Below are 14704 nucleotides of genomic sequence, written 5' to 3'. Positions count from 1 at the left end.
TAGTCTGAACCCACCTTACCTTTACCACTGGGAAGCGTTACAGCAGCCTACCAATCATAACTGGATCTGAATGGGAGAGATGTCAGTGTTTTGACATCTGTGTCCATTCAGTTTCTGTCCTCATACACCACAGACTTGTGTCCATTTATATCAGGTTACCTCTGATCTGTCACATTTAGGTCTGGAAAAATAGAAAAGGAAGTTCTTTTCCATTTATTTATTTTTGACCTGAATGCCCACAAGTCAATTCATATCTGGATTCCTGTAGACCTACATGGAGCTTTCAATCAGGTCCACATCAGTGGCGGCTGGTGCTCAAAATTATTATTTTTTTAGATAGAAATCTGCTCGAGCCCCCCCTGCTGGCTAAGCCCAGTACAACAGGGCTGGTTGTACTGCCCTATCAGCGGCCCTGCTTGTGGTAATTAACCCCTTGCATCCTTGGATTGCCGTTACATACTCTATTAAACATTAGAAGTGGGTTCCAGTGTATTGATTCTGTCACATGTGTTACTGAAGAAAGATTCCTGAAATGCATTGAGTCCACATGTGAACTGTAATCGGAATCTTTGCATGTTGTGAACCCCTATGTGGAGAGTATTTTTTTTTTTTCTGTCATAGATTTTTATTGGTACATAATAAAGTATTTGTATGTTACTCAGTTCCACTTCTATATGTCCACACAAAGTCCAATACTACATATTCTGCTCATAGATGTACATGATTTGCTTGGATTTGGACATATAGCACACACAGTCTGAGCTTCTCCCCTACTATATATTACATTCAATACAGGTTCACTTTAAGCCTAGTTCCTGGTACCTATTATTGTACAAGCCCCCTATTTCCAGTAAACCGCATCACTTTGGCATCCAATAACTATGAATAAACTTCCATATTCAGGACTCCACGCATAACTATTATTTTCTTATCTTGGCTGTAGGACGGAATTGTGGACTTCCGGGAATATGTTACAGCAATCAGCATGCTCGCACATGGAACCCCAGAGGAAAAGCTTAGGTGGTCCTTCAAGCTATATGACAAGGACGGAGATGGTGCGATCACCCGTTCAGAGATGCTGGAAATCATGAGGGTCAGTAAACATTGTGGGGGATCTTCCTGAATATGTTTTCACTCTGCCTTTCAAATTCCAAGTAGCACCTGGTTTTCTCCAGATCTGTTGGTGGAGGTGGAATTTTTTTGTAGATCTGCCAGATTTTGACTCCTAAGTTGGCCCCACCATGATGGTAAGATTGGTGCAAGGCTGAGTTGGAATCAAGCAGGATCCTAGGAAGGAAAGTACAGAAGTAATCAGATTAGGTACTGATTAGGTACACAAGTGGAAAAGCAATAAAAGGAGAGCAAGCCAGAGTTTAACAAGCCCTAAACACCAATCCTTGCTAGAAGATAATAATTGGGATAAAATCTTAAGAACAAGGAACACAGAGGAAAAATGGGTATGCTTTAAGAGCATGTTAAATAAGGGCATTAGCCAGTGCATCCCAATGGGAAATACATTTAAAAGAGCTAATAAAAGTCCTAGGTGGCTTAACTCCAATGTAAAAATGCATATAAAAGCAAAGGAGAAGGCCTTCAAAAAATACAAGGCTGAGGGATCATCATCGGCATTCCAACTTTACAAATAATGCAACAAGAAATGTAAGGGTGCAATCAGGGCAGACAAAGACAAAGATGGCACCATCTGGCTTGACAACAGTCGATTGTTTAATTGACTTTTGATGAAGTGACCAGGTAGAAAATTGTCGACTGACACTGTGTGTGTGTGTGTATATATATATATATATATATATTTATATATATATATACATACACGTTTAACCTTAAACTGCATAGAGGGTTCTTTACTTTAAGAACGGTTAGGATATGGGATTCTCTTCCACAGGCAGTGGTTTCAGCAGGGAGCATTGATAAATTCATAAAACTATTAGATAAGCACCTGATCAACCACAGCATACAGGGATACACAATGTAAGGCAGCGTACACACGGTCGGTCCATCCGATGAGAACGGTCCAAAGGACCGTTCTCATCGGTTAACCGATGAAGCGGACTGATGGTCTGATGTGCCTACACACCATCAGTTAAAAAAACGATCGAGTCCAACGCGGTGACGTAAAACACAACGACGTGCTGAGAAAAATTAAGTTCAATGCTTCCAAGCATGCGTTGACTTGATTCTGAGCATGCGTGGGTTTTAAACCGATGCTTTTGCATACTAACCGTCGGTTTAGACCTATCGGTTAGGCGTCCTTTGGTTCAATTTTAAAGCAAGTTTGGACCGACCGTGTGTACAGGGCTTTATACTGACATAAAATCACACACAAAAGTTGGACTTGATGGACTTGTGTCTTTTTTCAACCTCACCTACCATGTAAAAATGTAACTAAGCCAAATCAGCAAGGTAACAGGTCTGGAAAGATCAGAGAAATACAGTTATGGAATGCAGGTAGATCAGACAGCAAGGTCCCAGGGAGCAATTGAAAGCTTTTAGCTGGTTTTGTGCCATTCTGCATTGGTAGAGATTGGGATGTTTGTGTGAGTGCTCAACCCTACACATCACCAAAGAAGGAGGAGAGCCACATGGCGTCACATGCCTATACACCTGGGTCCACTAATGGTTCTGTAAGAACATAGTCCAGTGGCATCATCTTTACCTTTAAAGATAATTTATAGTCTTAATTTTTTTTAGAAGATATCCATTTGAGGTATATACTGTACACTTCGGTGTGTTAATGTGCTAAAAAACATATTGCTATGTAAAACTTGTAATTGTACCAGACATATTTGTTTAATATATACTCAAGTTCGGTTTCCTGCAAGCAGTCCAAGACTACCTAGGCTCAGACCATGTATGTCACCAGTCTGGTACAGGTATAAGGAATAAAAACACGATTGCCATCTCTGAGATGACATCTCAGTCTATGATGTAGATGTTGGCCCTGATTGGTGTCTGGACAAAGATGGTTCTATCTTTCTGGAAAGAAAAGCAGATGAAGGCATTGTCAGGGGGGAGTATTGTGATCTATGTGACAGCAAATACATTTCTAGAAGTGTTAGGCCTCGTACACACGACCGAGTTTCTTGGCAAAAACCAGCAAGAAACTTGCTGGGATTTTTTTTTTGCCGAGGAAACCGGTCGTGTGTACATTTTTTGATGAGGAAACTGTCGAGGATCCCGTCGAGCCAAAAAGAGAGCATGTCTTCTTTTTCCTCGACGGGAATGGAGAAACTTGCCTTGTCGAGTTCCTCGACAGCCTAACAAGGAACTCGACGAGGAAAACGATGTGTTTCGCCCGTTGAGTTCCTCGGTCATGTGTACGAGGCTTAACACCTCATTACTTAGCATGCAATGGAATTAGCATGAAAAAATATATGTGATGCATGGTACACATTGAACTTGTTTCCTTCATTGAAAGCTAAAATGTTCTTCTGATTCTTCTGAAGTGGCAGCTGTCCAAGTGACGTTTCTATTTTGTCTCTCTGCACAGGCTGTGTATAAAATGAGTGTTGCAGCATCTCTCACAAAGGTCAATCCGATGACCGCAGAAGAATGCACTAACCGCATCTTCATTCGTCTGGACAAGGATCAAAATGGTAAAAGTAAAATAAAAAAAAAAAACGTATTTTATTAACCACTTCACCTCACTTCATTTTTCGAAGACATGGCACTGGGGCGTTACTTTAACTGACAATTGCGCTGTCGTGCGACGCTGAACTCCAAAAAAATGTGTGTCCTTTTTTTCCCCCACAAATAGCACTTTCTTTTGGTGGTATTTAATCACCTCTGCGTTTTTTATTTTGTGCTTTAAACAGAGAATGACCGACAATTTTGAAAAAACTATTTTTTACTATAAAACTGTCATATCCCCCAAAAAAATTTTAAAAATCTAATTTCTTCATCAATTTAGGCCAATTTGTATTCTGCTACATATTTTTGGTAAAAAAAAATAAAAAATCCCAATTCGCATACATTTATTTGTTTGCGCAAAACGTATAGAGTCTGCAAACAAAGGGATAATTTTTTTTTTACTAGTAATGGCGGCGATCAGCGACTTATAGTGGGACTACGATATTGCGGCTGACAAATTGAACACCTATAAAAAGGTTGGGATGATGGCGCTGCAAATTGGGTCACCCTTAGGTGTTCACAGTCCCTGTATAATCACAGGTGTTGGGTAATCTGTTTATAGGAAAAGTCCAATCCAATGGACCTCCCTAGTAGGAAACACAATCCTTCAGATACCCTATTTAATGGTGCCAATAATATAACTACCTCGGAGAGGGTTAATGTGGGAGTGTCCTTATGAAGGATCTTTAAACCTGGTAACTCAAAGTATAAATGTCAGATAAAAAACTAGTTGCAGTGTAATGCCAGATAAAGATATAAAGATATCTCTGATTACCAAAAACAAAAACAAAAATGCGGTCTTCAAAAGGTGTGGACAATGGTCTATGTAGGCAGATAATAGTCACTCAGATCTAATTGTCATCTAGTTATAAGTGAATAATTATGAAGTGCTTAAAATAAAATAAATTAAAAATACCGTGAGAAAGTGCAATTAGTGACCCCTGTGTATTGTCAGGGTGTCTGAGGGGCGCTAGGCACCCTGGTTGGTGCGTCTAGTAGTGAATTTATATCCTTAACTTAGGTGTCTAATAGCAATGAAGATTAGTTATTATGCAACATCTAGTATCAAAAGTTTAACCAAAGAGAAAATATATCTATATAAATTGTGCAACAATGTATTGAGATGTGCCTTAAAAGAATAATATGGAGCCTCACAGGGGAGGACTCGGTGTAAAGTATATAAAATGTTACAACTCAGCGTGCTGGTCATTAATAAAAAAGTTCATATACTGTATGCACAAAAAATCTTAACAACTCAAAAGAAAAGAAAAAGTGAAAAAATGCGAGGGCATATAAGCCGCACACTTGTTGAGCCGAAAAAAGATAGTCCTATGTTGACGTTCCTTTATGCAAGTTAACCCTTAATTAACTGGTGACTTGAAGTGCCATTAAAGTGCGTTGAAGTATCGGTGACAGCTGTGCTCCCCCACAAGGGTCCCCACTCACCAGATGTCGTCACCTCCCAGGGGGCAAAAAGCGGGTGGTGGTGGTACCTAGATGTCTGCAAGGTTGTAGTCTCCTACGATCAGTCCTCAAGTTTCTCCTTTAACCAGGGAGCAGGGGGTGCTTGAAGTGATTTTTCAGGTATCAGCGATAGATCATTCATTGGTTAAAAAATAAAAAGAAGAAACGCATAGCGTAATATGTTTTATATTGTTAGGGTATACCCAACAAATTAATTTAATAAAAAGGGAATGTATATAAAACGTGAACAATGGGAGTGGAGGCTCCTCATTAATCCCTACGCAGAGGGAATTCCACCAAACAATAAATTTAAAAACAATCAAAAGAAAAAAGTAAAAAGCACCACACTGCACTAGCCTACTGTCTGCTGCTGCTATTATTGCTTCACTGCTGGGATAGCCAACATAAAATCCTCCCTTGGCGTCCACGTGCAATATCGCAGTGGTCAGCTGAGACAAGTGGCGTGCTGGCAGGTAGCGTGTGAACAAGCGTATGAGCGTCTGTCTGGGTCACCTGACACGTTTCGTCATGTGACGTTCTCAAAGGCGATGACAAGCTTCATACGCTGGAAGTTAATATAGCTGCTTCAGATGTGTCCCGCCCCCGGATTGCGGGAGGAATTAATTTGGATAGGTGTTGCCAATCAAAAGGAGAGCAAGCCGGTAATAGTGTTGTTTAACCCCTTGGCCACCTAATATAGGGGACGGGATATACATATGCAGCGGCTTTGAAAATATGTCCAAATATATAAGAAACAAAATTAGAATAGTATAGCCAATCTTCATACATTGATCTCTATACAATATTTATGCTCTGTGTGTTATCTCATGAGTCCAAAAAAAGCAAGCACAATAGATCCGAATATCCATTAAGATATAAAATAATAAATAAAAAACAAATAAAAACGAATCCTAAACCAGAATCTGAGTTTCTTTTCTAAAGTAGTATATATATACTACTGTGTGTTCCTCAGATAAGTATGTAAGACTTGTAAAGATGTTGCTGGGGTTAAATCTTAATGGTTGGACTTTCCAACCATTAAGATTTAACCCCAGCAACAGCAACACTGAGGAACACACAGTAGTATATATATACTACTTTAGAAAAGAAACTCAGATTCTGGTTTAGGATTCGTTTTTATTTGTTTTTTATTTATCATTTTATATCTTAATGGATATTCAGTTCTATTGTGCTTGCTTTTTTTGGACTCATGAGATAACACACAGAGCATAAATATTGTATAGAGATCAATGTATGAAGATTGGCTATACTATTCTAATTTTGTTTCTTATATATTTGGACATATTTTCAAAGCCGCTGCATATGTATATCCCGTCCCCTATATTAGGTGGCCGAGGGGTTAAACAACACTATTACCGGCTTGCTCTCCTTTTGATTGGCAACACCTATCCAAATTTAATCCTCCCGCAGTCCGGGGGCGGGACACATCTGAAGCAGCTATATTAACTTCCAGCGTATGAAGCTTGTCATCGCCTTTGAGAACGTCACATGACGAAACGCGTCAGGTGACCCAGACAGACGCTCATACGCTTGTTCACACGCTACCTGCCAGCACGCCACTTGTCTCAGCTGACCACTGCGATATTGCACGTGGACGCCAAGGGAGGATTTTATGTTGGCTATCCCAGCAGTGAAGCAATAATAGCAGCAGCAGACAGTAGGCTAGTGCAGCGTGGTGCTTTTTACTTTTTTCTTTTGATTGTTTTTAAATTTATTGTTTGGTGGAATTCCCTCTGCGTAGGGATTAATGAGGAGCCTCCACTCCCATTGTTCACTTTTTATATACATTCCCTTTTTATTAAATTAATTTGTTGGGTATACCCTAACAATATAAAACGTATTACGCTATGCGTTTCTTCTTTTTATTTTTTAACCAATGAATGATCTATCTCTGATACCTGAAAAATCGCTTCAAGCACCCCCTGCTCCCTGGTTAAAGGAGAAACTTGAGGACTGATCGTAGGAGACTACAACCTTGCAGACATCTAGGTACCACCACCACCCGCTTTTTGCCCCCTGGGGGGTGACGACATCTGGTGAGTGGGGACCCTTGTGGGGGAGCACAGCTGTCACCGATACTTCAACGCACTTTAATGGCACTTCAAGTCACCAGTTAATTAAGGGTTAACTTGCATAAAGGAACGTCAACATAGGACTATCTTTTTTCGGCTCAACAAGTGTGCGGCTTATATGCCCTCGCATTTTTTCACTTTTTCTTTTCTTTTGAGTTGTTAAGATTTTTTGTGCATATATGAACTTTTTTATTAATGACCAGCACGCTGAGTTGTAACATTTTATATACTTTACACCGAGTCCTCCCCTGTGAGGCTCCATATTATTCTTTTAAGGCACATCTCAATACATTGTTGCACAATTTATATAGATATATTTTCTCTTTGGTTAAACTTTTGATACTAGATGTTGCATAATAACTAATCTTCATTGCTATTAGACACCTAAGTTAAGGATATAAATTCACTACTAGACGCACCAACCAGGGTGCCTAGCGCCCCTCAGACACCCTGACAATACACAGGGGTCACTAATTGCACTTTCTCACGGTATTTTTAATTTATTTTATTTTAAGCACTTCATAATTATTCACTTATAACTAGATGACAATTAGATCTGCGTGACTATTATCTGCCTACATAGACCATTGTCCACACCTTTTGAAGACCGCATTTTTGTTTTTGGTAATCAGAGATATCTTTATATCTTTATCTGGCATTACACTGCAACTAGTTTTTTATCTGACATTTATACTTTGAGTTACCAGGTTTAAAGATCCTTCATAAGGACACTCCCACATTAACCCTCTCCGAGGTAGTTATATTATTGGCACCATTAAATAGGGTATCTGAAGGATTGTGTTTCCTACTAGGGAGGTCCATTGGATTGGACTTTTCCTATAAACAGATTACCCAACACCTGTGATTATACAGGGACTGTGAACACCTAAGGGTGACCCAATTTGCAGCGCCATCATCCCAACCTTTTTATATTTTCACTGATCTCTTCATTGAGGTTCCTTAGGGAGGCAGCAGCATTAATTTACATCCTAAGCGCGGACTCCCCTTTATTTTTAATTTTAAATTGAACACCTAACCAATACTTTTTCGAGGACATTATTACAGTGATCAGTGCTAAAAATATGCACTGTTACTGTACTAATGACCCTGGCAGGGAAGGGCTTAACATCAGGGGCAATTAAAGGGTTAACTGTGTGCCTAGCTAGTGTTTCAGTGTAGTGGGGGAGGTGCTTTTACAAGTGAAAGGCATGGAACGGTGTTTCTGCTTTACAAAAAAACAGGATCCATGCCTTCTGTCCTGACAGAATGGCAATCTGCCTTGTTTACATAGGCAGATCACCGTTCTGCCTGTGTACAGAACGATCAACGCGTCACAGCTCGAGTGAGCCGACGGAGGCGTGCTCTCGCAACCGATACCCCGAAGTGCAGGATCACGTATATATACAGTATGTGATCCTGTGCAACGCAGTAGCAGTAAATCTGCTATGGGCTGGTCAGCAAGTGGTTGCTGAATATTGAACTGCGTGTGGCCCTGTTGGCACCATCTGGCTTGACAACAGTAGACTGTTCAATTAACTTTTGTTGAAGTAACCAGGTAGAAAAATGTCGACTGACACTGTGTGTGTGTGTATGTGTATATATATATATATATATATATATATATATACACCAGGCCCAGACTGGGACAAAAAATAGGCTCCGGCATTTTAGACTGAGCAGCTGGGGGGGGGGGGGGTTGGAATGCCGCGGCACTTTGTGGATTACACAGCACCTCTGGACCCATTTACATTACACAGCACCCTGAACCCCTTTACATTACATAGCACCGCACCTCTGGACCCCTTTACATTACACAGCACCTCTGGACCCCTTTACATTACACAGCACCCTGGACCCCTTTATACATTACATAGCACCGCAACTCTGGACCCTTTTACATTACACAGCACCCTGCACCTCTGGGCACCCTTTACATTACACAGTACCCTGCACCTCTGGACCCCTTTACATTACACAGCACCCTGCACCTCTGGGCCCCTTTACATTACACAGCACCCAGCACCTCTGGACCCCTTTACATTACACAGCACCCTGCACCTCTGGACCCCTTTATATTACACAGAACCCTGCACCTCCGGACCCCTTTACATTACACAGCACCTCTGGACCCCTTTACATTACACAGCACCCTGAAGCCCTTTACATTGCACAGCACCTCTGGACCCCTTTACATTACACAGCACCCTGGACCCCTTTACATTACATAGCACCGCACCTCTGGACACTTTTACATTACACAGCACCCTGCACCTCTGGGCCCCTTTACATTACACAGCACCCTGCACCTCTGGACCCCTTTACATTACACAGCACCCTGCACCTCTGGGCCCCTTTACATTACACAGCACCCTGCACCTCTGGACCCCTTTACATTACACAGCACCTTGCACCTCTGGACCCTTTTACATTACACAGCACCCTGCACCTCTGGATCCCTTTACATTACATAGTACCACACCTCTGGACCCCTTTACATTACACAGCCCCCCACAGTTTGTTACACAGACACCCCCCTAACAGTTCTGGACCCCCTGCATGTTACATAGACCTTCCTACAGTACAGACCCCATCCCTACAGTACAGACCGCCTCCCTACAGTGCAGACCCCCTCCCTACAGTGCAGATCCCCTCCCTACAGTGCAGACCCCCTCCCTACAGTGCAGACCCCCTCCCTACATTACAGACCCCCTCTACAATACAGACCCCCTCTACAATACAGACCCCCCCTACATTACAGCCCCCTTTAAAATACAGCCCATACAGACCCCCTCCACATTACAGAGACGTGACCTGCGTGTGTATATATATATATATACAGTGGGGCAAAAAAGTATTTAGTCAGCCACCAATTGTGCAAGTTCTCCCACTTAAAAATATGAGAGAAGCCTGTAATTGTCACCATAGGTATACCTCAACTATGAGAGATAAAATGTAGAAACAAATCCAGACAATCACATTGTCTGATTTGGAAAGAATTTATTTGCAAATTATGGTGGAAAATAAGTATTTGGTCAATATCAAAAGTTGATCTCAATACTTTGTTATATATCCTTTGTTGGCAATGACAGAGGTCAAACGTTTTCTGTAAGTCTTCACAAGGTTGTCACACACTGTTGCTGGTATGTTGGCCCATTCCTCCATTGCAGATCTCCTCTAGAGCAGTGATGTTTTGGGGCTGTCGTTGGGCAACACAGACTTTCAAGGTTTTCTATGGGGTTGAGATCTGGAGACTGGCTAGGCCACTCCAGGACCTTGAAATGCTTCTTACGAAGCCACTCCTTCGTTGCCTGGGCGGTGTGTTTGGGATCATTGTCATCCTGAAAGACCCTGCCACGTTTCATCTTCAATGCCCTAGCTGATGGGAGGAGGTTTGCACTCAAAATCTCACAATACATGGCCCCATTAATTCTTTCATGTACACAGATCAGTTGTCCTGTTCCCTTTGCAGAGAAACAGCCCCAAAGCATGATGTTGCCACCCCCATGCTTCACAGTAGGTATGGTATTTTTTGGTTCCAACTCAGCATTCTCTCTCCTCCAAACACGATGAATTGTGTTTCTACCAAACAGTTCTACTTTGGTTTCATCTGACCATATGACATTCTCCCAATCCTCTTCTGGATCACCCAAATGCTCTCTAGCAAACCTCAGACGGGCCTGGACATGTACTGGCTTAAGCAGGGGGACAAGTCTGGCACTGCAGGATCTGAGTCCCTGGCGGCGTAGTGTGTTACTGATGGTAGCCTTTGTTACGTTGGTCCCAGCTCTCTGCAGGTCATTCACCCATGTGGTTCTGGTATTTTTGCTCAACGTTCTTGTGATCATTTTGACCCCATGGGGTGAGATCTTGCGTGGAGCCCCAGATCGAGGGAGATTATGAGTGGTCTTGTAGGTCTTCCATTTTCTAATTATTGCTCCCACAGTTGATTTCTTCACACCAAGCTGCTTGCCTATTGCAGATTCAGTCTTCCCAGCCTGGTGCAGGTCTACAATTTTTGTTTCTGGTGTCCTTCGACAGCTTTTTGGTCTTCACCATAGTGGAGTTTGGAGTGTGACTGTTTGAGGTTGTGGACAGGTGTCTTTCATACTGATAACAAGTTCAAACAGGTGCCATTAATACAGGTAATGAGTGGAGGACAGAGGAGCCTCTAAAGGCTCGTACACACGATAAGTTAAACCGATGAAAACGGTCTGATGGACCGCCGTTTTCTTCGGTCCAAACCGACCGTGTGTGCGCGCCATTGCTTTTTTTTTTAACCGAAGGTTAAATAACCTAACTTGCTTTAAAATTTAACCGATGGATTGCTAACCGATAGTTCAAAACCGATCGTTAGTATGCAAAACCATCGGTTAAAAACCCGCGCATGCTCAGAATCAAGTCGACGCATGCTTGGAGGCATTGAACTTCATTTTTTCAGCACGTCGTTGTGTTTTACGTCAATGCGTTCTGACACAATCGTTTTTTTAACTGATGGTGTGTAGGCGTGAGGAACCATCAGTCAGCTTCATCAGTTAACCTAAGACAACTGTCCTTCAGACAGTTTTCATCAGATGGACTGATCGTGTGTACGAGGCTTTAAAGAAGAAGATACAGGTCTGTGAGAGTCAGAAATCTTGCTTGTTTGTCGGTGGCCAAATACCAGTAAATTATTTCCAAATCAGACAATGTGATTATCTGGATTTGTTTCCACATTTTGTCTCTCATAGTTGAGGTATACCTATGATGACAATTACAGGCCTCTCTCATCTTTTTAAGTGGGAGAACTTGCATAATTGGTGGCTAACTATATACTTTTTTGCCCCACTGTATGTGTGTGTGTGTGTGTAAAGTGTATATGTACTGTATCAGTGGCCATCCTATTTTGGGTATCCTCAGTTCTGGGTCATCATTGGGAATAGATTTTGTCTAAGGGAGTTCCAGTGGGTATACAGTAAGTAAATTTAATATACAGTACATTTTGTGTTTGTACAAACCCTGGGTCCATATACTCATTTTTTAAATCCCATTAAACCCTGAAAAACCACCATACACCTTGTAATTTCACCTTCCCCATTTTTGCCAGAATTTACGGAAAATTGAAACCTTCTCTGTCGCTCATCCCTAATTTGTAAATGAAAAATAAATTGTCAGCTGTGATCCTCTTATATTTCAATATGTTCTCCTCCTTCAGCCATCATCAGTCTTCAGGAATTTGTAGACGGTTCTCTGGGTGATGAGTGGGTCAGACAGATGTTGGAATGTGATCTCAGCACAGTGGAAATCCAGAAGATGACGAAACACAGCCATTTACCTGCCAGATCATCCAGGGAGAGACTCTTTCATGCCAACACCTAAACTTTTCGTTTTCATCCCCTGCCTAAAACACGGAAATTAACATCGCTCAGGACACACAGCCTACCTACAAAGTGACACAACGTCTAATTTCATCATCATCTGCTAAATCTCTACATTTGCTGGAAAACTGAATTACCAAATGGTCATGATAAAAAAACAAAAATCACAATGTCAGCGCATCTCCTGGTTTCAGGCACTGCCACTGCAAATTCCATAGGAACAATATTAGGGATTTTTCTGCACTGTGTACTGTCTATGGAGAATTTTGTGCAAATTGGTGAACAAATGCATTTTCAGCTGAACGACCCTCCAACTGCAGTGTAAAATGAAACATTTAGCAGCAGTCTTATTACCAGTTACCACTACTATATGTATTAGCTCCCTCCTGGTTGTTAGGGAACCATCACTCACCAGCGTCCTAACAACCTGTAGTGTTAGGCAATCTCTCTATTGGCGAATGTTAACTCCCAAGGTAGAATGTTCTTATAGCTAACGGAATGTTAGGGAATGTTACAATTTGCCCAGCGAAAAGACAGCAAGAAAACTACAGTATTACACACTTATTACAAACATTACGGTTATTATTTGTTAACCTTGCACGAATGTTAAGGCATTTGCAAAGCAATTTTTTTTTTAGGAATAGACTTCTAAGTGATAGGATATCTATCCAAAATGAGTGAAAGTAAATTTTTTGGATGCAGAATGTCCTATTAAAATGTATTTGAACTGTTCCATCAAATTAGGCGACCCATCAGATTTCGTAACAGAAGTGATGTTATGTTTCGGCCATCTTGGTACGCCCGCACTCGGCCACACTAATACCGCGTACACACGGTCGTTTTTTGTCTCATGAAAAAAAACAACGTTTTTCAAACTTCATTTTAAAAAACAACGTTGCCTACACACCATCGTTTTTTCAAAATGCTCTAGCAAAGCGCGGTTACGTTCAGCACGTACGACGGCAATCTGTTCCATTCAAGCTCGCGTCATAACTTGCTTCTGAGCATGCGCCGGTTTAAAAACGTTGTTTTAGCCCACACACGATCATTTTAAATGACACAAAAAATGACATTTTGAAAAACAACATAAAAAATTGAAGCATGTTCGATTTTTTTTGGTAGTTTTTCAGAAGACAAAAAACGGCGTTTTGCCCACACACGATCATTTTAAATGACGTTTTTTAAAACATTGTTTTATTTCATCACAAAAAACGACCGTGTGTACCCGGCATAAGCCTACAGTCTGAAGCTGCCAAGCGGACATCTTTTTACACCCACCGAAGTCTTGCATTTCTAACTTATTTTTATCAGTAAACTGAGCTTATATAGTGAAATACAATATTTAGAACTCAGAGACACTGTTTTGATGTTGAATTTTAAAAGTAGCCTCAAGCCTGCTGATCCCACAAGTTTTCTAATCTGACAGAAGACCACTGTTTTTAAAATTCAACACCAAAACAGACTCCTAAGACCCGGTTCACACTGGGGCGACACGATAGGCGGCTCAGCCGCCTGACGTGTCGCGTCCCATTCAATGCAATGGAACTGTTCTAATAGGAGCGACGCAAGTCGCTCCGACTTAGAAAAGGTTCCTGTACGACTTCGGGGGCGGCTCAGGCTACCTGCATTGACTTCTATACGAAGTAGTTTTGCAAATCGCCTCTGAAGTCGTCCTCAGGACGACTTGCAGAGGTCGCCCCCGAAGTCGTGTCGCTGCTGTGTGAACCGACCTCTAAATACTGTATTTCACTATATAAGCTCAGTGATAAAGATCAGTGTGAAATGCAAAATTTTGGTGGGTGTAAAAAAGATGTCCGCTCTGTGGCTTCAGACTCTATGCTTACTGCGGACTGATGTGCGCGGTGTAACACTGATGGCCATTGACGGAACGCCACTTCTGTTACAAGTTTTGACGGGTCGCCTAATCTGTGGAACACTGGCAAAAACTGATGGAACACTGACATAGCAGGTCAGATGCACTCTTTTTCTTGACAATTGCTGTGTTTGCCATTCAGCTGCATGATTTTTGATGAAAAATACGTTTCACTAAAACTGTTGAAAACCTTAAAGTGGTTTTGAAGGGTTATGGTTTTAAAGGCTTATGGTTTTTACCCTTAAGTGGTTGTAAAAGCTTAGGGTTATTTA

At 41.5% G+C, this 14704-nt stretch overlaps 1 protein-coding gene across 1 annotated transcript in view; it reads left to right on the top strand.

Annotated features, from left to right (window-relative positions):
• LOC120932824 (guanylyl cyclase inhibitory protein) overlaps positions 1-12717 on the top strand; it is a 28391-nt gene extending 15674 nt beyond the window's left edge. Inside the window, exons 3-5 of the mRNA XM_040345578.1 lie at positions 944-1093; positions 3509-3614; positions 12397-12717. Of these exons, the coding sequence (XP_040201512.1) occupies positions 944-1093; positions 3509-3614; positions 12397-12560 (420 nt within the window). The 3' untranslated portion in view covers positions 12561-12717. The remainder of the gene's footprint in view (positions 1-943; positions 1094-3508; positions 3615-12396) is intronic.
• The last annotated feature ends 1987 nt before the right edge of the window (positions 12718-14704 follow it).

The sequence above is a fragment of the Rana temporaria genome, chromosome 3 (assembly GCF_905171775.1).
Source record: "Rana temporaria chromosome 3, aRanTem1.1, whole genome shotgun sequence".
Taxonomy (NCBI): Eukaryota; Metazoa; Chordata; class Amphibia; order Anura; family Ranidae; genus Rana; species Rana temporaria.
This window is presented reverse-complemented; position numbering and strand designations above follow the sequence as displayed.